The sequence below is a fragment of the Indicator indicator genome, chromosome 4, assembly GCF_027791375.1.
Source record: "Indicator indicator isolate 239-I01 chromosome 4, UM_Iind_1.1, whole genome shotgun sequence".
NCBI classification, from domain to species: Eukaryota; Metazoa; Chordata; class Aves; order Piciformes; family Indicatoridae; genus Indicator; species Indicator indicator.
In genome coordinates this window covers 43222033-43245926 of record NC_072013.1, presented here as the reverse complement: position 1 = coordinate 43245926, position 23894 = coordinate 43222033, and the positions used below count along the sequence as shown (strand labels likewise).

Here is a 23894-nt window from a genome sequence, read left to right as displayed (position 1 = left end):
GGATCTGAAACCTGAAATAATCAGAGCTCTTTTTAATAAATTACTGGGGATGAAATTTTCTGACCAGATGAGTAGTAGTAAATTGTCTCAGTAATAAATTAAATGCTACCAACCCCTTAGGTACTAATAAAAAAGTACTATATATAGAATATACATATGTATACATACATATATATAATTTTAGCTTAATTTATGCCTTGGCAGAAATAGACAAGCAGAGGGCATTAGGTGGGTAGAATGCAAGGACAGATATCCCACTGAAAAGTGAGCATTATTTGGGCTTTTGATTATTCTTGCTAATTAAGTTTTTGAAAATGGACACCCTAGAGTACAGTTACTTTTTGCTGTCTGTGTTGCTGTAGGAGCACACAACGGCATAATGGCATTCTATTTCCAGTCAAGGATAGAAGTTACCTTGGATTTATCAGACATAATTTCTATAACTGTTATTTCAGATTACATTTTAATTCATTCCTCTAATCCACCTACAAAAGACTATTAGTCACAACTAATTTATTAATACAGCTCTATTATAGGAAGCGCTTTCTGAAGTAACTCTGATTTTAATTAATCTCTATTGTGTACTCAGTCCAGATTTTGGAGTGACAGATACACAAATAAAAATAGACAATGAAATACACAAATACAAATCCTCTCTCTTTCATGCTTATATTTTAATACGCCAAAACAGAGAATTTTGTATCTTACATACTAACACCTCTGTAATTCTTCTTTCTTCACGGTTGCATAGCTTTGCAAGAGATATTCCATTTCCTCCTACCTTCACCGTGTCTCTCACAGCAGAGGTTTGTGGAAAGGTCTACAGAATTTAAGTTATTAGGTGCAATATAAAGATCAAATTCATCTTTGTACCATAGTTTGAATTGTGGTGCAGCTGGACATCAAGGATACCATGTCTCTGTGTGTACTTCCAGTGCATTTAGTCATTAATTCCTTGAGTGGCCCTGCTTAATCTATGAATAGAGATAATGGGCTGACTAGAGACAGCCAACAAACTTTAAGAGTCCTCTGCCAGACTGCCTCACCAGCTTCACACCAAAGTGCTTCACTAGTTGTTTCAGGAGCTCTCCAGGTGGGACTCTCAGTCCTGGAGACTCCTGCAGGCAGCTCCTGCTGTGCCTAGATCAACTGACAGACACCACTTGTACGCTTCAAAGTGCTGATTAACATCCTGGGTGGACAACCTGGCAGGATCACAGACCCCCCCAGGCAGTTCCTGTTGCAGAACTGACCGAACTGCACATAGTTAACAGACATGTAAATAGCTGCTAGCATTTATCTCTGCAGATGAAGAAATGCTTATGCAGGACGTTCCTTTGTATATAATTAGGACAATAAAGAGATGTTTATTAACTAATTCCTAATAATTGGTAGCAGTGGATCCTTCATGTGCTCTTTTGGTCACAAAAGACCATAGGCCAGCTAGTTGTATGAACTCATTGGAACAGGACTTTGAGGAACTTCATGTGATCTATCTGAAGCCAATACCACAGAACCCTTCCCCACTGCCACTTGGAAAAACAACTGGCATCTTGTATGAGGGATTTGATTTCACATGGAAGTGCTATCCTACACCAAAAACTGAATAAAAAGGAGGGGAGCTAGGGTACTGCTAGGTTCTTTTAACCAAGATTTCAATGTCTGTTTTATAGATTGCCAGGAAAAATGAAGAATCATTTTAGAAGCTGAAAGAAAAAAACCCACATGTCCAACAGTTTAAACTATACTTTCATTTTTTCTGGAGAATGACATATGCTCAGAAAAACTCTGAGTTATACTTAAAAGAAGACAAACAAAAGTAGAACAGAACAGACTTCTCTATTGATCCTATTTTGGTTTGAAAACATTTGAGACCACCTGAACTCTGCAACATGCAACAGACTTTTTCACAGGATCACAGATTTTAGGGGTTGAAAGGAACCTCTGGAGATCTTTGCATGCAACCCTTCTGCCAGAGCAGGGCCATATGATCTAGCACAGGTCGCACAGGAATGCATCCAGATGGGTCTTGAAAGTCTCCAGAGAAGGAGACTCCACAACGTCTCCGGGGAGCCTGTTCCAGTGCTCTGTGACCCTTACAGTAAAGAAGTTTTTCTCCATGCTGAGGAGAAACCTCTGTGCTGTAGTTTACATCCATTGCCCCTTGTCCTATCACAGGGAGCAAGTGAGCAGAGGCTGTCCCTTCCTTCTTGACACCCAGCCCTCGGATATTTATATACATTTATTAGAATCCCTCTCAGTCTTCTCCTCTCCAGACTCTTTCTTTTTGGACACCAGAAAGACTAGAACATCTAACCCGTGAAACAAAAGTAAAGATTATATTCAGACAGAGAATCCAAAGTGAACAAAAAAAATAAATTTAGCTTTCTTTCCTGATTTATAACAATCTGAACATTGATATAAAATATATAAATGAGATCTTGTAAAACTAAGACTTCCAATGCTCTTTCCCACAGGATCTGCAGAAACCAGCATGAGTCCCTTCTTCACAAATTTCTCTGAGCTCATGAGTTCATTAGAAACATTTTCTGATGAAACTTCAGATGCAGAACCTTACTGCAAAACCCAGCAAAATCTGCTACTAGTGATAAATGCAAAACTGCCAGTAGCAGTTATTGCCAAAACCAATACGACTTAACAAACCAACAAAATGCAAAATATTACTGTGCTGAACAAAGGATGTTCAAAATTTCCCAGCGCTACCATTTTTACAACATGCTGTTGTTTAACAATAGATTTTGCTGGTTTGCATAAAGTACTTGCCAACAATTTTTTAATAACACTTTTTCAGTATTAATTATGGCCTTAAACATCTTAGTTTTCATCAAGAAAAAAAATGCCCTCTTTATTTCAATAAGAGTATTTCATGGAGAGAAAAAGAAAATGGGATGTTCTCTGACCAGCAGTAAAAATACTAAGAGAGTGAGACATTAAGATCCCTCCAGACTGTTCTTTTTTATCTTTTATGATAAAGAGAATATAAAAAACAAAAAAACTTAATTAACTTAAGTTTTTAATTATAGGTATACTTTAATGAATTGACAACTCTGCATGCATGATGAATAAAGAATTATCTTTTTACGTTTCATACTTTATCCTGGGTTTGTTTTAGAGTTTTTTTTCTGCTGGGATTATTTCTTTTTTTCTTGCATGATCCACAATCTCAGCAACAAAGCATACAAGAGGATAAATTAATATCTGCTTAATAACATAAATAGATTTTTTAAAGTACTCCTTTGGATATGTCTTGGCCTGGGATGGGAGGAAACAAGCATATCTTTTCAGGCAGTTTTATCAGAGATTTACTTTTAATGCAATGTTAGGCAAGAGGGGAAAAATCCAGAGAATATGCTGTGTTTCCTATTTATAGCTAGACAGCTTCCTATTCAAACAGCTGCAGTCAAGATGATCATTTAAGAAAATAATGGCAGATAAATTAAGTCAAAGCAGTAACTTCTGTTATCTTTTTCTTCTTGAAGTGTTTCCGTTGAAATTAATGTCCACTTGGCTATTTTTCAACATTCAAATTCTGAACAGCTTCAGGGGAATTATTTTTATTTTGGGTAATATCAATAAAACCTCTCAGTGTTCATCCCTTGTTTGCAGTCCTAGTCTTCTGTTCTAAATACAAGACGTGTCCTGTGCAGTATCATTTTAAAAGTCTGTTACAGAAGTTAATAAAAAATGCTTTGGAAAGGAAATATTTTAATCAAATTCATTGCCAGGAGAAACTATCAAATGCCAGGGATGTTTCCACATACTGCTTTGCTTTTCATTGATACAACCTAACTTGGCAAACACAATTGCAATAGCTTTAATATTTATCTGAAATCTTAGTATAGTGTGGAAAATGTATCACTAACCTTTTTTATTTGCATGTGATGTTTCCCCTTTTAAAGATGATTGTGATCTACTGACCTGGAGTGAGTTCTTTTCTGAGACCATTATTACGTCAACATACATTATGCATTTGAGATTGTATTTTTGAAGTTGCAAAAAGCAACAGTAAATAATTGAAAATACATTTCTCTAGAAAATGCAGAAAAATTCCCTAGAAAAATTAGAAGAAATGCAAAAAACCCCTAACTCACTAGTGCTTTGGGAATCAACATCCCTGGAAGCTCTCTGAGCACTTGTTAGCATGGGGACAGGACTTCTAAGATTAATTAACCAATGCTTCAAAAATAATGTGCATAAGTTGAAGTGCATTAATCCCCCTTGTGGACACTCATTCAGGACTAAAGTGGCCTTAATTTGCTGTAGCTTAATCCTTCTCCAAGGAGCTAAAGCAAGCTATGTTGACTTTACTTCTGAGAAAGAACATCGACATGGGAGTTTAATGCTCTTCAACTTCTGCACAATGACTTCATCAATTCAGTAAGATTTCCTAGGTGCTCCCCATGCAGACAGGCTTTTAGATGCAAAGGAAATAGCAACACTGATGACCAGTCTGTGTGGGATCTTCTCCCCGACTCCTTGCCTTTGCTAACCGAGGATTTTATTGCATTATGTTCTGCCATGTTTAAGTAGCAACCATTGGACCAAAAACTGAAGCAGGCTGGATGTAGACACTACAGAGAGAGGAAATGAGAACAAGGACATATGGATATTGCCTTGGTTTTGACCTGCTATTTGAACTTAATAATGCTTCCAACTCTTTGCCTCTGATTCTCTAACTATAAAACAGGACCACATCTCACTTCCTATCCACTTGTTTCTGGTACACATACTACTAATACAGGTTTCCCACACCATAAATTTTCTCATAGCTCATACATGTGCCCTGAGTAGAGCCTAGAAAAGATGAAATCCAGGCACAGGTGCAAGCCTGCAGTGCAGCTGCAGTTTTCTGCGTATGTCTGATCAGCACAATTCAAAACTTCGGTTTACAAATGTAACATGTGATGGCAAGATTAGTTCACAATCCCTACAAATCAAAGTCAGAAATTGGAACCAGATACCACGTGACATTAAGCTATTTCCATTACAGCTAAAAATCAATACATGTGATCATTTGACTTGCCTGAAAAAAATGTTGCTCACATAGTACATGTGAGCCTAACAGTGCATTTCATGTGAGAACTGTCAAAAGATGATTCATGTTTTTTCATACAGTCAATTATTTTAAAGGGTGTTCCCCCCATTCTTTCAGGGATATTATCAGTGCTGTTATAAGGAAGGAAATCTACTCAAGCTGATTTTGCACAAAATTCCCCAGATTAACTGGACAGCTTGAAAATTCACCTTATTTACATTGCACAATTCAATGAGACTGCAGTCCTTCAGAAACAGGAAATGCACTGTGTGTCCTGGTACTACCACTAGATAAGCATAACACTCATTCCAAACTGCACATCCAGTCTCTCATCTTTGTCACTCTTTTAAGCACAGCTCATCTTTTCCAGGGGAGCTCTGAACTCATCATCAGCTTGCACCAAAAAGCAAATAAACTAAGTTTTAGGTCTACCTGTCTTTGCATAAGTGCAACTTCTCCATATGCAGCTTCAGTATCATTCCTAAAAGCATCATTTGATGCTGTCATTCCCATTTCCTATTTTACCACCTCACAAAACCAAGAATACCCATTCATCACAGCAGACCTGATCTCAGTAAACTTAGATCTGCCCTCTCCACTGCTTAGATAGGATAGACAGTGATTAGGTAAAGATAGTAACTTTAGTTCTTGTCCTGTTGTTTTATTTTGTATTGTTTCAGTTTATTACTGCTTTTTCAAATTTTCATCAGATTCAGCCTGCTTCAGACACCTCCCTTCTCCACAACTTTACTTCAGCCTACTCTGAAGTGTGGACACTGGGACAGATGGAACTGTCCTCCTCTGCCTGCTGATGCAGTGAAGGCTCTCTGCCACACTGCAGAACATGGTGTGGCATGAATCTGCATTTGAATCTGAAGGGGCACAGAGAAGAGGGTGTAGCTTCTTTTGTTTGTTTGTGTTCACCATGAAAGTCATTTGTCTTGACTTTCATTTATTGCCAGTTTTACACTCAGTGTACAGTTTGACAGAAGAAGTCCATGCAATGTGGAATGGAATAGCAATTTGATGGTGATCTTCAAATGCATTAAATCTTGCCATGCAGAATAAAGTAATGATTCTCTGTGTCTTCTGGGGATAGGGCAAGAACAACTGTGCATACACTGCTGTGAGGTAAATTTAGGCAACAAAGCTTCAAGTTTGCTAAGCACTAGAAAAAAAATTGTTTTGGATGTTTCAGAGTACCTACCACTATCTGCTCTGAACAAGTGAGACAGCAGCAACAGTCAGATGTCATTTTTAACTTTGTGCATTGGGCAGGGCAGAGGACTAAATGACCTCCTGGAATGTCTTTCAGTACTTTGTTCTGAGTTTATGAAAATGTCATGTAGCTATGAAGTAGACCAACAGACTTGCATCTCACTTATTAGAACCTATCTTCTCTTAGTTTACAAGGTTAACACATTAGACCACTGCATCAGGTAGCCCCAGGAAAATGCTCTAAAACACTCAAGCAGTTCTTTGCATAGAAATATGCACACACCACCTTACAATTTTTCAAGAGGAGTCAGCATCTCAGCAAATCACATTGTTATGTTGTGTTATGATGCATGATGTTTTCATAACGATGTGACATGTCTAAATGACAAAAACCTGGCTTCCTACCAAAAATGTAAAGTAGTTTACTTCCTCTTTTTCTTTTTTTTTATTTTTCCACTGGAAAAGAAAAAAAAAAAAAGCCATTATCAGTTCATATAGCAAATTTCCCTGCAAGAAAATGGCAACAGACCAATTTAATATAAAATACTCCCCAAGTCTATAATTATGAGAAAACAAAAAAAAAAGTTCAAAGAATTTTAGCAGCAGAAGATGCTTTCATAGAACTATGCATCAGTCTGAACAATTAAACTATAGAAATAAATAATGAACAACAGAACTACAAATTGATCATAATCCTGGAAGTTTTGGAAACACCCAGAACATTTCCAAAACCCAGAACACTTTTTTTCTGTTGTGAGGTCAGTTGGCACTAAAAGTACTTGCAACTGGGTTTTCCTCCCTGCGAAAAAGCTTTTCAGATAATAATGCAATAAATCACTACTGTTTAACCTAATTGTTTTTATGTGATGCCTTGATAAAAAAACAGCAAAAAATCTTTTACACAGTACATTCTCCTTTGTTGTAAATAACTTACCCCAAGATACTTTTCATCTTGCTACTTTGTAAGGATGCTAGATCTCTTTTCATGTCATAGCGTTTCATAAATACAATATAGCTTTTGGCTCTCAGATTGTACCTTGAAAAGTTGCCATGACAGCATGGAGGATTGTGTTCAGCTTGCAATCCTCTCTATGCTATGCTGGTCCTTTTTCACTAAAGTCTCTTAGCACCTGCCCAGACATGCACTTGGCAACGTGATTAACTTCTATCATGTAGCAGCCTTTTTTTTTGCTCATCATTTCTCCATGTGAATGAAAGGAACAGTGTTTATAGCATTTTGTTCCAGCAGCAAGTTGGATTTGCTGTCATTATTTTAAAGCATATTACTATGTCATCAAGTTAGAAAGGTAAGAACAAAAAATTCTGTTGCAAGAAGACAAGACGGTGGCACAATATGCAATATTCCTTTGGTCACCTGAGAGTTCATTTTACATTCTCATGCCTTCTCTCCAGCCCTCCAGCACTTTACATTTACTCAACAGCCTTTTCCTGAAATGCCCTAGAGAGAAAGACAACATAGAAAGATGGACCAGGTGGACTACTGATGCATCAGGTTCCTGGGTAACCCAGCCATATCCTGACTTGTAGCGGCTGTGACACCATTCCTACTTACTATCAGCATGACATGCTTCATACAAGTACTGAACTTAGTATGAAACTTTAAACTCATTTCAGAATAAATTCAGTACTGCTGTCACCATGATCGGGTTCGTAGGAAATCATCTGAGGCATCAAAGGATTTTTGTTTTAACTTAGCAAGTGTTTTGAGATCCCATGCAACGGCATTAATGCTAAGTTCTTCTTGACTCAGAAAATATACCGTCTGCATTTACTATGGGTCAAGCCAGGATTTGTTCCTGAACCAGTCATCCAACCCTAATTCTAATAGAATACCTCTGAATAGTTTTCTACTAATAACTGCTCTGCAGAGACTCTTGAAATTATAATATATTAAAGACCCATCAGCCTATCAGAAGAACAAGTAATTTTATGTTCATTACTTCTTGGTTCCTGACTATAGAATTTGGATGGTTGCACCTCAATTAAAAGTTGAATCAAAGTTAATATATTTTAAATAAAAACTTCAATAAAAAGTTAAAGTTCTGTTCTTAATAGCATTAATACCCTCTAATGACCGCTACGGTCATTACCACTAGATAACTGACCTTCTTGAACCTCTCTTCACATAGAAACCTTTCTCCCAACACAGTCAATTATTTAGCAGTAATGAGTGCTCTGTAAGAGATTATTGTTTAACCAAGTACCTTGACACACTGCTTTCTCCCTGTTATCTCTATTCTTCAACAAATGGTACATTTTTTTCTATTATAAGCTTTTCAGTTCTGAGGATAGAAAGCTGTGGTCTTATTCTTTCCAAAGCAGAAGTTCACCATGTAATTGGCAAAGCTTCAGATATAATTAAAATCTTGAAAATTAGGGTGGTATGAAACACTGTTTGTGAGCAGCAACTGTGGCCCTGTAAGACAGAGTAGTTCTGAGGGCAGGCTTGAGATATCTAAGGAAAATGAGGAACAAAAAAGGAAATATTGTTGGGGATGAAAAGACACAATTCTTTAATAGCATGTGGACAAAAGGAGGAAAAAAGAAAAAAAATTAAAGAGACAGGAAGATTCAGGATTATAAAGGAAATGACAGGAATAAGTGAATGAAAGAACAAATGAAGAGAAAGGAAAGCAGGGGACACATTAAATTTGGGTGGATAGAATCAATTTTCATAAAGAAAGAAATCTTTTTGGCAGAGTCTTGGAAGCATTAAATATTAACAGATAATTGTTAATGTAGTAGTGTGAGAATTACTGGTTCAGTGAGCTCTACAAGAGGCTGAAAGTCAAAACTCCTGAACTAATTCCAGCCGGCCTGATGATTCTCCTTGTAACTGTGGGGAAGGCTCTTCAACCCTCCACCTCAGTTTCTTTCTCTGTACTTTGTAAAAATTACCTTTTTTTCCAAAGAACATTCTGAAGTTTACATATGCTGTGCTTCAAAAACACCTAACATTAGTAGCTACTGATGCCATTAACTATGTCCTCTCCCTCATATCTTTCTTAAAGATGTCAGACAGGTTCTTTTCATTTCAAGTTCTTCATGTAAGAATCATGAAACACCTCCCAATTCAAATTCTCCAGTTGAAGTATCTCAAGCATTTTGCACAAATTCAGTTAGAAACAACTTTCCAAAAAACCCCAACTCAACCAACCAACCAACCAACCAACAAAACTCAACCAGCCAACCAAAAAAAAACCAAACCCTAAACCCCAAAACTAACAACAAACAAACCCCCCACAATTTAAGAGAGTAAGTATATTCTAATCAGCTTATTTAAAATGTTTTGATCACTGTTGCTACCCCATCACTAAGGGAGCTGTAGTCAGATTGTGGAACAAAACCTGATGAACCTAGCAGAAATGCCAGTCTGCTGCATTTAGAAATAAGATAATAAAAGTCAGATATTTAAAATCTGCATGGCCCTGTTATGCATTACTTGCTCTATGAGAGGCTATTTTGGCACAAAATGTATGAAAAAAGGTTCATATAAAGTTCTTCATCCAGTATATGGAAAAGACTCTCCTAAATGAGTCCTTTGCTCTTTTAAAAACAGTAAATATCTTTTGTCTTGCATGAATTCCCATCTGTTCTCTCTCCTTAGAAAAAGGCCTTGAAAACTGAAAGGGGGGAAGCAATATATTTTCCTGTTGCAAAGACTGCTGCTATTTAGAAGACAACACAGGAGATACCTCTTCAAATGATTTTTCAACACTAATATGCTATCTTCTAAAATCCCCCTTTTTCACAGTGTATCTCTGTGCTGCACTGACTGAGATTTACTCCGTAATGGAGCTTCTTTACTGAGTAAAAGGGACAACAGAGAAAAGCAGGAAGAAAGCCTTCAAGTCAAAGCCCTTATGACATACCTCCTGTCTTAAAGGGGTTAAACTAGATTTTTTTTTCTTAATGAGAAGACTGCAGGAAAGAGTAATATTCTATTCAGTTCTGGAAAATACTACAGGTAAGACTGCTGTATGTAGAATCTTGTCAAGTAAACAGTTTACTACACTGGAAGAAAATGGATCAAGAAGGATTTTTTTTTTTATTATTTGTATAAAATATATTGTTCTTCCAGGCTGTAGTGAAATAGTTTCTATTTAATTGCAGAGAAATCCTAAGAAGGTTACAGCAGTGAAACATTAAAATTCTAAGGGCAACTAATAACATTAAAACTTTATAGCCCCAGATAGAATAATTTAGACAAAAACAACATGAACATATGTTTTGTGTAATAATAACAAACATTTATAGCTGTCAAGAGAGAAAAACACAGGTTTATGCACACCTTAATGGCGTGCATGGGTGAGCATGAGTATATTTAAAACATAATATATTACAAAATTGACAGCAGGCATGACTCTTCTGGGTACTATGTTAAATCAATGAATAAATTACCAAAAGTGTGCTGTGGCTGTTTGGATGTGTAATTGAGCTTAACGTATGTAGTGTTATTTCAAAAGAAACTGTTCAAGGAGTTTCTAGACCAATCCACTATGCATCCTTACGAAGCTGTTTACAAATAACAATAAATGAAACTGTCTCACGGTAGGAAGGAAGTTTAGTTATATGCATTACATAAATGGCAGAAAAGTTAATTTTAATATGTTTTTCAAGAATTAAGCCCAAACTTACTATGATATTGCTCACATTTACTGAACCGGAATTCAACATTTTTCATGTTCAGTTTTAGATTTATTTTAATTAGCTTATACTCTACAAATGAAAGTCTTTGTAGCAATACATGTCATGAATAAGGCCACTGAGATAAATATGGATGCTTCATATAACATACTAAAGAATAAGAATCAAGGCCCAAATGAGCTAGCAAAAACATGAACTTAAATATATTCTATTTATTTCCTTAACACATTGCCTGTCCAATAAGAGAGACAACATTTTAAAAAAATATTAGAAACTTTTAAATCTCGTTGGTGATGACTAGTTAACAAAGAAAAAAAAAAGAGATTTGCAAACTAACCCATTATTTGTCATATTTAGAAAAAAAAATTGCTGAGCATACACTTCCATCCCTTGTTTCAGGGCTGTTCCCTTTTACTACATGCAGTTTGTAAAATAGAAACTGATGCTGTTTTCTTGCATTCCTCTATATTTTGCTCTCCTAGTAGTACTTGGTTATTATACAATGCTTTAAACTCTTGCACCTCGAATCTAAGATAGGAAAGGCAGCCTGTACAAGTTAATACTTGTACTTAACACCCTTGCAGTCTCCAGGAAAATTTGCCAAGCCAACAGCAAGGACAGAAAAGACAAGCTGCCCTTAGTCACCTCCTTCTTACCCGCCTCCCCTGAACAGAACTGATGATCCTTGAATGTAAGCAATCATAAATGCACCATTCTAGACTTCTGTGGTGTATCATAGCTTTAAGTCATAGTATTTCAGAACACATGGTGCCAAACTCTTAGGCAGATCTGAACTTTTTCCTTCGCAATTTTCTCTCCTCTTTTCTCACCATTTTTCTCAATTTCCTAAGGGATGATGTGACCTGTCAGCATCAACCATACTTGTGATGTTCTTCGGGCTCATAAACTCAAGGATTAAAGTTTTCCATGCTAAATGCCTGGCTCCTCTCTATAACAAGATTGTAAAGAGGAAAAAGAGGATGAAGAAATGAAGTCTATGTGCCCAGATGAGCTGTTCTTTTCTCTCTGGCTTGATGATGGTTCATAAAGCATGCTATGGGGCAGTTATAAAATAATATGGCATACCACCTGTCTCCTGGTCAGAAATCTCATTTTACATTTAAAGCCATCTAAGGTTAACTGTCATTAATGTTTGTAGCTGGCCCATGGGATGTGGCTAAGTACACTACTACCACACATATTTTTCTGCAGTTGTTTCCAGGTGCTTAAGGAGCAAGCCTGAGCTTCTAAATGTGATGCAGTCCCCGTTGTACCTTACACATTAGTTACACTACCCGGGGTAAATATAATTATCAATAAATTAGGAGCATCTGAGATATTATAGGAAAGGCATAATTAAAAATCCTGGGGAAAAAAATTATAAAAAAGATACAAGAAATTATTATCCACAGGTTAGTAGACCTGAGATGAAAATTTGCATATGCTTTGACCATAAGTATCTTGAAGTCTTTTAATATGCAAGTCTTTTTTACACCAAGTGCTCTACTGAAAAGGCTCTAGGTTCTTTTTCATAATGTACATAACACATAAAGAAGTCAGGTCACACAATGCTCAACATTGTATGCTCTTGCTTTCTAATACATTAGCTTAAAAAAAAACAACCAAAATCTGTATCACTCCAAATCTAAATTTTAAGTATAGTCAAGCACTCAGATTTAAGTGCAGTCAGATTCAAAATGCTGGATGTACAAGCGGATTTTCCTTCAAATATTAATTTACCTGATTTCCCTTTTGTGACCACCCCAGCTGAGACTAGAACTGGAAGATTCTATAGATTAAATTGTTGCTAGAAGATGTTGTTCTGAAAGACTAAAGTAGGAATTGAACTGGAAAAAAAAAGGAAACGCCATCCAATCATGTTGAATATAAAAGTAATTAAAATACTTTATAAAGAATAAAATCATGCAGCAGATAAAATTTACCTTTATCTAATAGTAACTTTGTTCACATCAATGTTCCTTTTGTTCTCTATTACACTCCTAGACATCAACCATAACAGCAAAAACTCAAATAGTGAATTAAACACAGTAATATTTATAAGATGTTAGTTTATTCTGTAGATATGAACACTTCATTTAATGTACAAATACAATGAAAGTAAAATTTCTTTTTAAGGATCAGAGAAGTGCCATGCCAGTCACTCTTCAATTGAATAAAGCAGTAATTTCTGTTTTCAGAGCAGTAATATAATTTTAATAAAAAAACAAAGGCAGAATGCTATTAACAGAAGCTACAATCCTTAGTAATGACAACTGGCAATAGCCTCTATATTAAGCTGCCATTTTTAAAGTAGGAGACTATATCAAAAGGGAAAAACTAGCTTTCTAATTTTTTTTTTTGAAAGCATAACAGAGTGGAACAGTGTGGCAGCAAAAAAAAGAGGAAGCATCTCAGTACTGGAGGCAAGTCAAGTTTACTCCACTGAAGCCTGCAACTACCACAGGATGAGAAACATGAGGTAAAACTGCACTGCTACTATAGGAGCCAGAAAAAAGCAAAATAGGCTAGCAGAGAAAGTAGAAAACATTGTTAGCCCAACCTCTAGCTCTTGTGCTAGAACAATCCAAAATATTTATCATTGTGATGAGTGGTAAGCAACACATGGGTGGAACACACCTTCGAACTTTATTGTTTGAGCTGACTACAACCAATTTTGTTTGCAAATTAGCTACAATGTCTACAGAGCACTAGTTTTCAATCCTACTGCCCTTCCATGGGGGTCCAACCGACCAGTGAACCCTATGAGAAGAGTCACCCCACAAGCTCCTGCACTTTGCTTCATTTGTGATCCTGGTGAAATTCTGAAATAATTTGAAGAGCAACAGATGGCATGCAGGGCTAGGGAGCAGGAGTGAGAAATGAGGAAGGAAAATTAACTGAAAAGATCTGAATTTCAAATAATTTGTTTTCTTACTGATCACTAACTATAACGCCAACCACAAATTTGTTCCACCAAGATATTTTCAGTCAGCTAGGACTCCTTCTTTTGACTTGCTTATTCATGAATTTATTTTAGTGTGTTCCATCAACTTCGGAATTCAAACTCAAAAGAAAAAAAAGTTCTATTTCTCCTGTGGCTGTAAAAACTTGGCCTTGAATGGACACACAGAATTTTGAGCCCACACAGAAAAGGCAGAAGTAATACCACTGACAGGCTACCCTAGAAATGTCTGCCTTAGGCTAGGAGATGTCCAGTTTTCCACAAAATGATTCTGTGTTTTGTGTGTGTGTGTTAACAAAAACTTAGTAAATGTAGATTTCTCTAAAAATTTGAGAAGCATGTGAAACAGTAGGCAGACATTAATAAGAGAAGCTTTCCGTCAACATTCACTGCTGAAAATAGGTTCTACTAAAAATAACAGAATAAAAACACATGAATACAATTGCATAGAGAAAGTAGAATGAACAGATACTGGCAAAAAAGAAAATCAGATCCTTTGAGTGGCTAATACTTAAAGTCACTTAAGATAAATATGTTCACATGAATATATGCACAAATACACTCATACTTCTATATTTTCAAATACAGGCCTACATAAAACTTGTCAGAGTTTGTGCAGTTATGCATGTGAAGTTGCAACAGCCTAGCATACTTTCAGAGTCTCAGATAACAGTGTTCAAAGATTCAAATAGCATTATGATAAAATTTGCCCCTTGGGTCTATGTCAGTTTAAATATCTCTTCCCACTGAATTCTCAGTCTGCACTTGTTCTCTGTGGAGTGATTGAGATTTAAAACAGCTTTCAAACTGAACTTGATCCATGTTTTAATAAAAAGTAGCTTTCCTTATCCTTAAAGTCAAATTCCTAATTTCTTTGCTGTCTAAGCATAGCTGTTTCTATTAACAGCAATAGATGGTAAAGAGCCTACCATTGACAGAAGTACAGTATCTAGAATCACAAAGGTGTAAAAATTACAGAAGCATATCATAAATACCACGGAGGCCTTGGAGTCCTTCTTCATATCTTCAATTTAAATATGACTTTTGATGGTTTTGCAGTAAATATTAGACTGTGTTAGTTTAAAAACATACCTGGTTTGATAACAGGGCAGAATGTTGTGCTTAATAGTAGATGCAATTCAGCTGCAAAAACACAACTTTGAATGTGTGGCTCTCTTTATTTTATACTTGGTAGTGAGCTTAATAAACCAGCAATAAGGTCACTTTTAGATTCAACTGGGAAAAAAAAATAAGGAGCTCTGCAACCACTTTAGAAATCAGGCTTGTTAAAGATTATTAAAATTACTTGATGTACCACAAAAACAATGCTGTCAGACAGAATTTGCACCAAGTATGCAAGGAGGTTGATGGATATATGAGAAAACAACTGCTGTGAGCTAAAATGGGACCAAGTTTATTTCAGGGACAAAATCTCATGAAAAACTAGCAAAGTTTTCACAGGGCTCATGTAGCATGATAAAGAGGTTTAGGACAGAGTTCATATTCGCAGTCCAAACATTGGCTGCTTAGCTTCATTCCTTTCTCCATGAAGGCAGGCCCTGAATTAAACACCAATTATTCCTCCTGCCCACTAAAAGGCACAAAATTAACAACTCAGGAGAAACAGCTTCCAGTAAATATCAGTGAATCTACCACCTGAAAGCTGACTCTACATTCAATAGCTCTAAATCTTTTTTTTTTTTGGTACCTCTGATGGTTTTGCTTCCTATCATTCAGAAAAAAAAAATCTGCAACTATTTAGACCAAAAAAAAAAAAAAAAAAGCATAGCTCTCCCAGATACATTACGTTTAAGGTTTAAGTTCTTGTATCAAGTGAAAACAACTTCAGAAAGCAATGGCAAATTGTTACTAATCCATTTACTAGAACATTGGCACAGTCCTGCACCTTAGCCATTTAAAAATGCAGTTAATATCACAACATATTACTCCCATAACAACCAGTTAGATTTATCCCAGTAGGCTTCATTTAACAGAGGCTGTGGATTTCCCACCAGTGGGAAATACCTGCAGAGTGTCTTTCCCTGTAGACTGCTAGCATGGTCTACAACAGGCTCACAGATGCACAACAAGATGAAACTACCAAGGACACTATTTGATTTACAGCATTTCCTGGAAGCTCTGTAAATTCTTATAGAGAGCTGGAATATAACATTCTTCTGGAAAAGGAGCAATGCCTCTCACAGTGTGTGGTGGGCAGAAAGCCCTTGTAAAGAGCTGACCAAAGGAAGGCTTTAAGGTTCAGTTTGCTTGTGCCTGTGTCTAATGACCCTAAAATTCAGATTTTATGAGTTTGGGAACTTATAATCTTTCACTCTAAAACTACTTGCTCAGTTGAAGCATTTTAACTAAGCAAGGACTTGTTCAGCTACATAATACTTTAGGACAGATACAAAACACAGGTCAGACAAATCTTAGCAGTTTTATGATGTAGAGGAGGCACTCTGAATAATATTTGGTATGCAATGTATCAATTTAAGTTTGCATTCACTTAGAAATTGAAAGGAAACATTCTGTACATAGAAGCTTAAAAGGCTACTTTGGCTTTGCATGGGTTTTTGAAAGCTTCTGCCTATCTGAAGAAAATTTTGCTTCCAAATGTGATAAAGAAAGGCACTTTCTTGGCAAGCATAATTGAAAAAAAACCTGTACCAGAAAGGTAGTAAAGGTACTAACACTCTGTGTTTTCTTTCTATTTATACTAAAAAATTCTCACATAGAATTTTCCAATGAATTCTCAGTCTGGGACAGTACTTTCAACAAAGCTTTTCTGCCATGACATCTGTGATACCCTTCAGTAGATCCCATTTATCAATGTTTCTCCTTTCTATAATTAAGACTCACTGTAAGTCAATATCATTCAGTTTTTCATATTTAGGCTGCTCTACCAATTTCACTTCCAGCTACTATAGTTATTCCAAAACATCTTTCTGTTTCCTTTTATTCATCCACTCTAAAATGGTGTGTAAAATTATGGTTTCACCTCTAAAATCCTACCTGAAGGTACTTTTTGTTAGAATGATGGCTAGATCTGTGCACATTCCTGATGTCTGTAAGATTAAAAATACATAGGCTTTAAAGCAAGGTTTTAAAAACTAAGGAACTTCAAGGGTCTAGCTGCACTAAAAATACACAAATATTCCTTATTCTTGCTCCTTCTCATTGTTACACCAACACAGCTTGCTTTGATTTAGCTTGGAAATTCTTAATGGATATTTTCAATTCCTTATTTGTATACCAACTAACATAAAAAGAACTCATTTGTGATTCACATGCTCCAGGCTTATTCCTTGCAAAATCAGAATATTGTCTATTGATTTACAGATTTATTTGATTTTTAAAATACCACTGTCCTTTCTATCCATTTGAAAAACTAATCCATGATTTAAACCCCCATAAGAGAAGCTGCCAAATCAAGAATTCTGTGACATCATTCATGAGAATACCTAAAGCCAAGCAACATAGTAGCTGTAGATGCATTGTTTCCTAGTAAGACAGAATTAACAACATCATTTGTACTAATGAGTGATAACACAGTATCTTATGTTTAGACTTAAAAAGTTCCAAAAGATTCAGAATTGAAATGTCATATGAATGATTTTAAGCTGTTCAGCTGTTTGGCACAATAATACCATTTATGTACAGACAGCATTGTAAATATTCAACAATTTAAGACTACGCCTCAATGGCAACATAGCAGAACCTTCTGTTCTAATTACAGGGAATCACTTCCTCTATTGCCATCATTTGAAGCAGTGAGTGGTGAGCAACTCACTTGCTCAAACACTTTTTGGCACAGAAAAGCTTCTGGTTTATGTCTGATCTATAAGACGTTGCATTCATGGCATAAAACTCCCATCTTTAGATGGGAATGTTGCTCATCATGGACACAATAGAGAAAAAAAAATGAACTTTCCTTGTACATTTCTTTTCCAACAACAAACTTGATTTAGCCATAAGATAACCATAGCCCAGGATGGCATGTCTGTCATCAGATGAAATTCCCTTTCCATGTCTGTACAATGTCAGAGAGGAAGTCTGATTTCCATTTCATTGTCTTTCAAATTGTTACTGCCAAAGTGATGGCCATTTACTTGACATTTTAGTCCACAATATTAAGAACATGAAACACAGAGCTGAAGGTGTCCACGTTTGATCCTGAGTTTGTGCATGTAGAAGACAGAGAGATCAAGTTAAATACATAAATTCAGCTTGAGGTGTGAAGTCCCCTGTGACTTAAGGAACTCCAGCAATCCAAGTAATATGACCACTCCAGGACATGATATTCCTGCCCTTTGACTAGAAGCAACTAATACAAGGAGAAGAGAATGAAAGTCATGTGCCATTTGACAGCTTCAAAGCACTGACCACTACAATAATATATGCAATGCCTCGATTGCATAAATTAGACACTAGAAACCCAGATTTCACAGTAGTCATGTAAGTAAAACCATGAGACTCTGAAATCATGCTTTCTGTTACCTGTTGACAGTATCTGACTGTCCCAGTAATAGACTCTCCCTGGTTTTAAATAATGGAAGACATCAGAAAACATACCAGTGTGTTTGCTTTGATATTACAGTACATGCATCGCACTGATGTCTGCAGAATAGATATCTGGAGCTGATAAAAGACACTGAGAAAAAGGAAAACATCCATCCACAAGTATATTCCTCTGCACTGATTGCAAAGATGTCAACACATACCATCTGTACATTCGTTTCGTATCAAAGTATTAATCTAAGTGTTATAGTCACATAGCAGCATGACTGGATGGCCAGGGCAAGTTACAAGTCTGAAGGAATAAAGGACAGACTCTTAACCATTCTCTAACCTTTGCTCTTGCAAATTCACAAATTCATCCTCAAACTAAAATACTGAGCTGAATACACTCATCATTTGTTTATTTGTAAAAACAACAGAATAATGATTTTAGTAAATAAAGAAGAGATTTCAATGTTTTTCTAAGATTGTAGTGAGAATGCAATCCATTAGGAAGAGCTTAGGCATCAGAAATATTTAACATCCCTTACGTCTTCTAAAGCAATCACTATAAACCACTAGGAAATATACATACAATAAAATGAAAAAATTCAAAAGGAAAATCTGAATTCTTGAATACAAATGTTGACAATGAATTTCCAGAGTGCAGAGTCCCTCTCTCCTTTCCACTCTCCATTGCTTGCATAAAAGATGGCATAGCACTATGAAAACATGTTTTAAAACTCCTAAGGGAAAATTTTCCTAGGGCCTTTGAATTTCCTCCTTTTCCTGCTTCTTAACAGATTTCTAACAGCAGTGCTATTCCTGTAGTTTCTCAAACAAGGCAAAAAAGAAAAATACCCTCTAGATATAATCTTTAGATTTTCTATTATACTTCTAAGGTTCCTTTTGGCTTTTGAAATAAATTCAGACTGAAAGCTACAGTTATATTACCAACTGTATTTTAATTTTACTTAATCTTTCAGCATAAGGAAGTAGATGGTATTTGACTTCACTGTAGCCCATACTTTCAAGAATGATATAGGGATGTAATTTAATGTATGAAATAACCTAAAATACTTCTTGTTTGTCCCTTTTTTTTTTCTTCATTTCTGTCTGCTTGTGTTTTTAGTTAACTATAGGTACAAAAAGCCTCCATTGCTTCAGGTTCCTATCTCTATGATAAAAAGCACAGGGCAATGAGCTACCACCTATGAAAAATTTACTGCAACATAAACCATGCTTCCATTTATTCCTTTTAAGGCAAATATTCCAATATAATTATTCCAAGCTGTGGATTCCATAATCTTCATAGCAAAACCAAGCTATATGATAATTTTGATAAAGCAGTTAGACTTTTGGCCATGGATAGGACAAGCAGGTCAGAAATATAAGGTCATATTATTGCTGGGGTTGGAACTTAACTCTGAGCTAATCTGTTTACTTTAATAAACCTAAATATGAAACCAAGAGTTACTCTACTGTCTAATCTCTAAAGTAAGAGCTATGTGGCACAGCAACATTTTCCACTATGCAAATGATCAGGGCTATCAGTTCAAATTGTGCCTCCTGCATACAGGTCATTTCCTGTATTTTTCTTTCATTGTTATCCTTGGCTCTTCCTCCCCCATCAGCTCATTGTTGCTATGTAGAATTATTGTAAGAAAATATCAGAAGTTTTCATGTAATCCTAGCCAAGAGTCAATCTACAAACTGCTCTCTAGGAAGCACTGCATGTAAATAATTGTCCAGCATCCAAATCTGAAAATCTACTCGGCACAACCATCTCTGTTACTTCTAGAAACAGAAATCTTGAGTGTTTTGACAAATTTCAGCCTGCTGCATGCCAAGATCTTAAGAGTTATTGCATTGCTCTGCTGCATACACATTGCTTAGAATGAACGGGAAAAATCAACACTTTCCAGTGGATCCTCCCACAACCACCTTTGCTTACTCTGATGGTACTGATAGGTCATGGGACCCTATGCTACAAGTTTCTATTGCATGTGATGTCTTTACACTGCTTGCACCTATGTGAATAGACATATTTGGTATTTAAAATACTATAATAAATATCTAGTTTGGCAACTAGGTAAGTACTATAGCACTCTTTAGTAATTAATACCCACAAAATCATGATAGGTGTCAATACCTTACTCTTAAAATACTTGTATTCAACACTATGCACTTATGGAGGACTTAAACTCAGAGCACAAAGATCTGTGAAAAGGCATATGACCTTCTTCCCACTACAATGGCCATCCCCTAATTAAGCAATGCATCTGATAGTCATTAACAGGAATGAGATAATGAATCACTTTCTCTCTTCTTTGTTAATTTGCTGTAACCAAGCGGCTAATGGATGTCAGAGCTGAGTGATTGCACTGATTATAGTGATTTATAGTTGCAACAAAACAATTTAAAACCATTCTGATTATTCATGTTAAAGATGCTTTATGTTTTGTTTACTAAATGTTTTATGTTGCCCCTTGTGCCCCTCTGCACATAATGAGACAGGTCTTCCTGGAAAACTTGAAAGTTCTAAGATTTTTTTATTGTTTCAGAGTAAGGAATTTCATTTTGTTTATTTAAAAAAAAAAAAAAGTTTACCCAGTAGAAATGAAAAGCCTTAGGGTGGAAAGAAAAGTTCAGTGGTGCCTAGTTCAAAAGAAGACAGAAATAAGAGGAAATAAGGCAAACTTCAAGCCACTTACCTTAGGGCTTCCAGTCCCTTCCTCATTCTCTGCAGACACATCAGTAGCCAGTATCTCTGCTTTGATGATATCCAGAGCCCTAAGAATCCAGCTGTGTTGCCGTTTGATTTGCCTCTGTAGTTCCTTCCACTGACTTGCAATCATCTGCAGCATGTCCTTCAGTCCTCCAAAATGAAGAGGAAAACAGTAAAAGCTGTAGATTCAGCTGCATCTTTAAATATTATTCTTAATTTAAAGAATTAACAGCATATTTAAAAGAAAAAATGCAATGAGAATTTAAAGATATTTTCTCAGCAATAAATCCAAGCATTACTATTGTTCATATTGCACAAAATAAATTCAATAGGGTCAAAACATTTTTTTAGTCATCATGTTACATTTTGATTATGTTTCAGCTGACAGTTTCAAGAAAAGGCAAATCCCATACAAACTGTGGTTTCTATGCAGTAGGGAACACTATGGTAATCTCACCCTCTAGTATCTAATCTTTATCTCAAAACATTTCAGGATCTTCCAAATACAGTTTTCTTACCTTCAAATTCTGTAAATACTTTCTGTAGTTTACATATTACCATTTCCTCAGTATATGAGGACATGCACTACCCCTCTCTGCTATGGCTTCTATACATTTTGGAACTATATATAAAAGTCACTAATTTCCTGCAGCTTTCACATTACATCGATCTGTCTGATGCTGTGAAACAATAGAGGCACAGCTGATCAGAAAACTGTGGACCAAAGGATAACTTCAACCTGGATGAAAAGCACACTAAGTAGGCCAAAATTAAGATGGCATTATTTAGCAGCATATGCTGATAAAAAGTCTATTATCATACTAGTCAGGCAAATGTCTAAAAATAAAGAGGGCAGTAGGGATGGAAAAAGAGAAATCAGTATATATCTCCCCCTCCTCTCGATTGTAGGCCCCTGCAGATAAAGACAAGCCTAACCGAAGGAAAAAGGTGTTTTTAATTCTAATCTATTCCTCATAAACATATTTAAATCAACGTAAGAATTAGTTTAAGTGGCAAAATTAAGCTTTACCAATGTAATTACCCATGCAGAGTATGTACAAAAATATATATATTTGAAATCCTAATTCATTCTCTTATTTCCATAGCACCTACATCAAAGAATATGTCAGTGTGAAGTTTTCAGGAATGTGATTTCAATTGAAACTCAGCTGAGCAGCAAGACCAAAATAAAATGAACAGACTATTTGCAGGCAGTATTTCATTTTATAAGTATCACTGCATTGTATGCAGTATATGAAACATTTATAAATCTTGAAGGTCAATCTGATAATGTAAATATTAATAATACATAAGGAAGTGAATATATGCAGTAATTTACTGCAATGCTTCTTCATTCTTTAATAGTCTGGAGACATAAAGACTTGCAATATTTCAGAAGGATTTACCTGATTTGTGAGATACAATAAGCTCAAGAAGCTGACGTCCTTCTTCTACCACTGCTTCTTTTAAAGCACAATGGCTATCTACATTCAACTTGAAACTCTGAGAAAAACAAAAAAGGGAAAAAAAACGAAAGAAAAAAACCTCAGCATCCGACATTGGGTAAGCAGTTATTATAAAACACACGTACAAAATTACTTGCTGCTTTTTATCAAGAACCACATCCCAATAACCAAACTAGTTTGCAATACTAAAAGCTACTGATATTTTAGATATGGGCTCAAAATGTTTCCATTAAATCAGCAAAGTGCATCTGTGCCAAAACAGCTGACAAATCCAGAAATTCATTAGGTTTTATGAAAAGTCACAACCCGTAGGCTATATCTGGAGTAACAGTGTTCTATAAAATACACTAAATTTATGCCATCACATATGAGCTCTGTTTTGGTTTTTTTTTTTGTAAGATTTCTTTGAAATGTTGGTGATAGCACTATTTATGAAACCATAAAAAAACGACAGCATTGACTATATTTGCCTTATGTGCACTCATACAAGTCTATTAATACTGTGTTTCTGAGTTAATTCTCATATCCATTCTCAAAGAACAAATCAAGCTGCTTTAGATCTCTGAGTTCTTAATTTACACAGCAAGATTTTTTTGTCCCTTTTTTCACTAATATTTTTACTATTTTACAAAGGATCTCGGCTTTAACAGTGCTGAAAATATTTTGTTTCTTTTTTTTCTTTGTTTTGTTTTTACAAATTTCATTAAAATCCAGTAAGAGAGAAAAACTGGAAATCTGACCCTACTATATGCCATTTCATACACCAGTGATAATGGACACGTGAATTATTTGACAGAGCTTCTTAGTCATGCTTCCATGTAAGCAAGAGCAACAAAATACGATAAAGAAAGAGGCACTTGCTGTAGTTAATCGTAAATCATGTGCAGCCCTGAACACACACACAGAACTCTTTTACTCTTTGAAATGTCAATGAAATGAATGGAAACCATATTTGACCCCTTGGAAGATAAGAGTTTTGCCTTCTTTTGGGAATGAGTCAACTGGCAGAGATGAAAAGAGACTTTACCAGTGCACATTTGTAGCTTCCAGGTTTTATAAAACTTATTTACACTTCTTCAAATACTAGTGACTAGTACTGAAGTAGCAGAGACCACAAAATACTTAAAAGCCCTCATTTCTCAGGAAAGCAACTCTTTCCTCTCTTTTCTAACTCCTGTAGTCACGCTGATTGGCATAGCAGAAAAGGAATATTGCTAGAACTGCAATAAAATGATGTTGTTTTACTGTATTTGTCATGGTTGAAAGAAGCATGTTGCTCAGACAGACTCTTAACAG

General features: G+C 35.8%; 1 protein-coding gene across 1 annotated transcript in view; it reads right to left on the bottom strand.

The window, feature by feature from the left end:
• The window catches only part of AKAP6 (A-kinase anchoring protein 6), a 218574-nt gene that overhangs the window by 114912 nt on the left and 79768 nt on the right, over nucleotides 1-23894 (bottom strand). Inside the window, exons 5-6 of the mRNA XM_054400703.1 lie at nucleotides 22539-22635; nucleotides 21119-21282 (exon numbers count right to left, since the gene is read on the bottom strand). Of these exons, the coding sequence (XP_054256678.1) occupies nucleotides 21119-21282; nucleotides 22539-22635 (261 nt within the window). The remainder of the gene's footprint in view (nucleotides 1-21118; nucleotides 21283-22538; nucleotides 22636-23894) is intronic.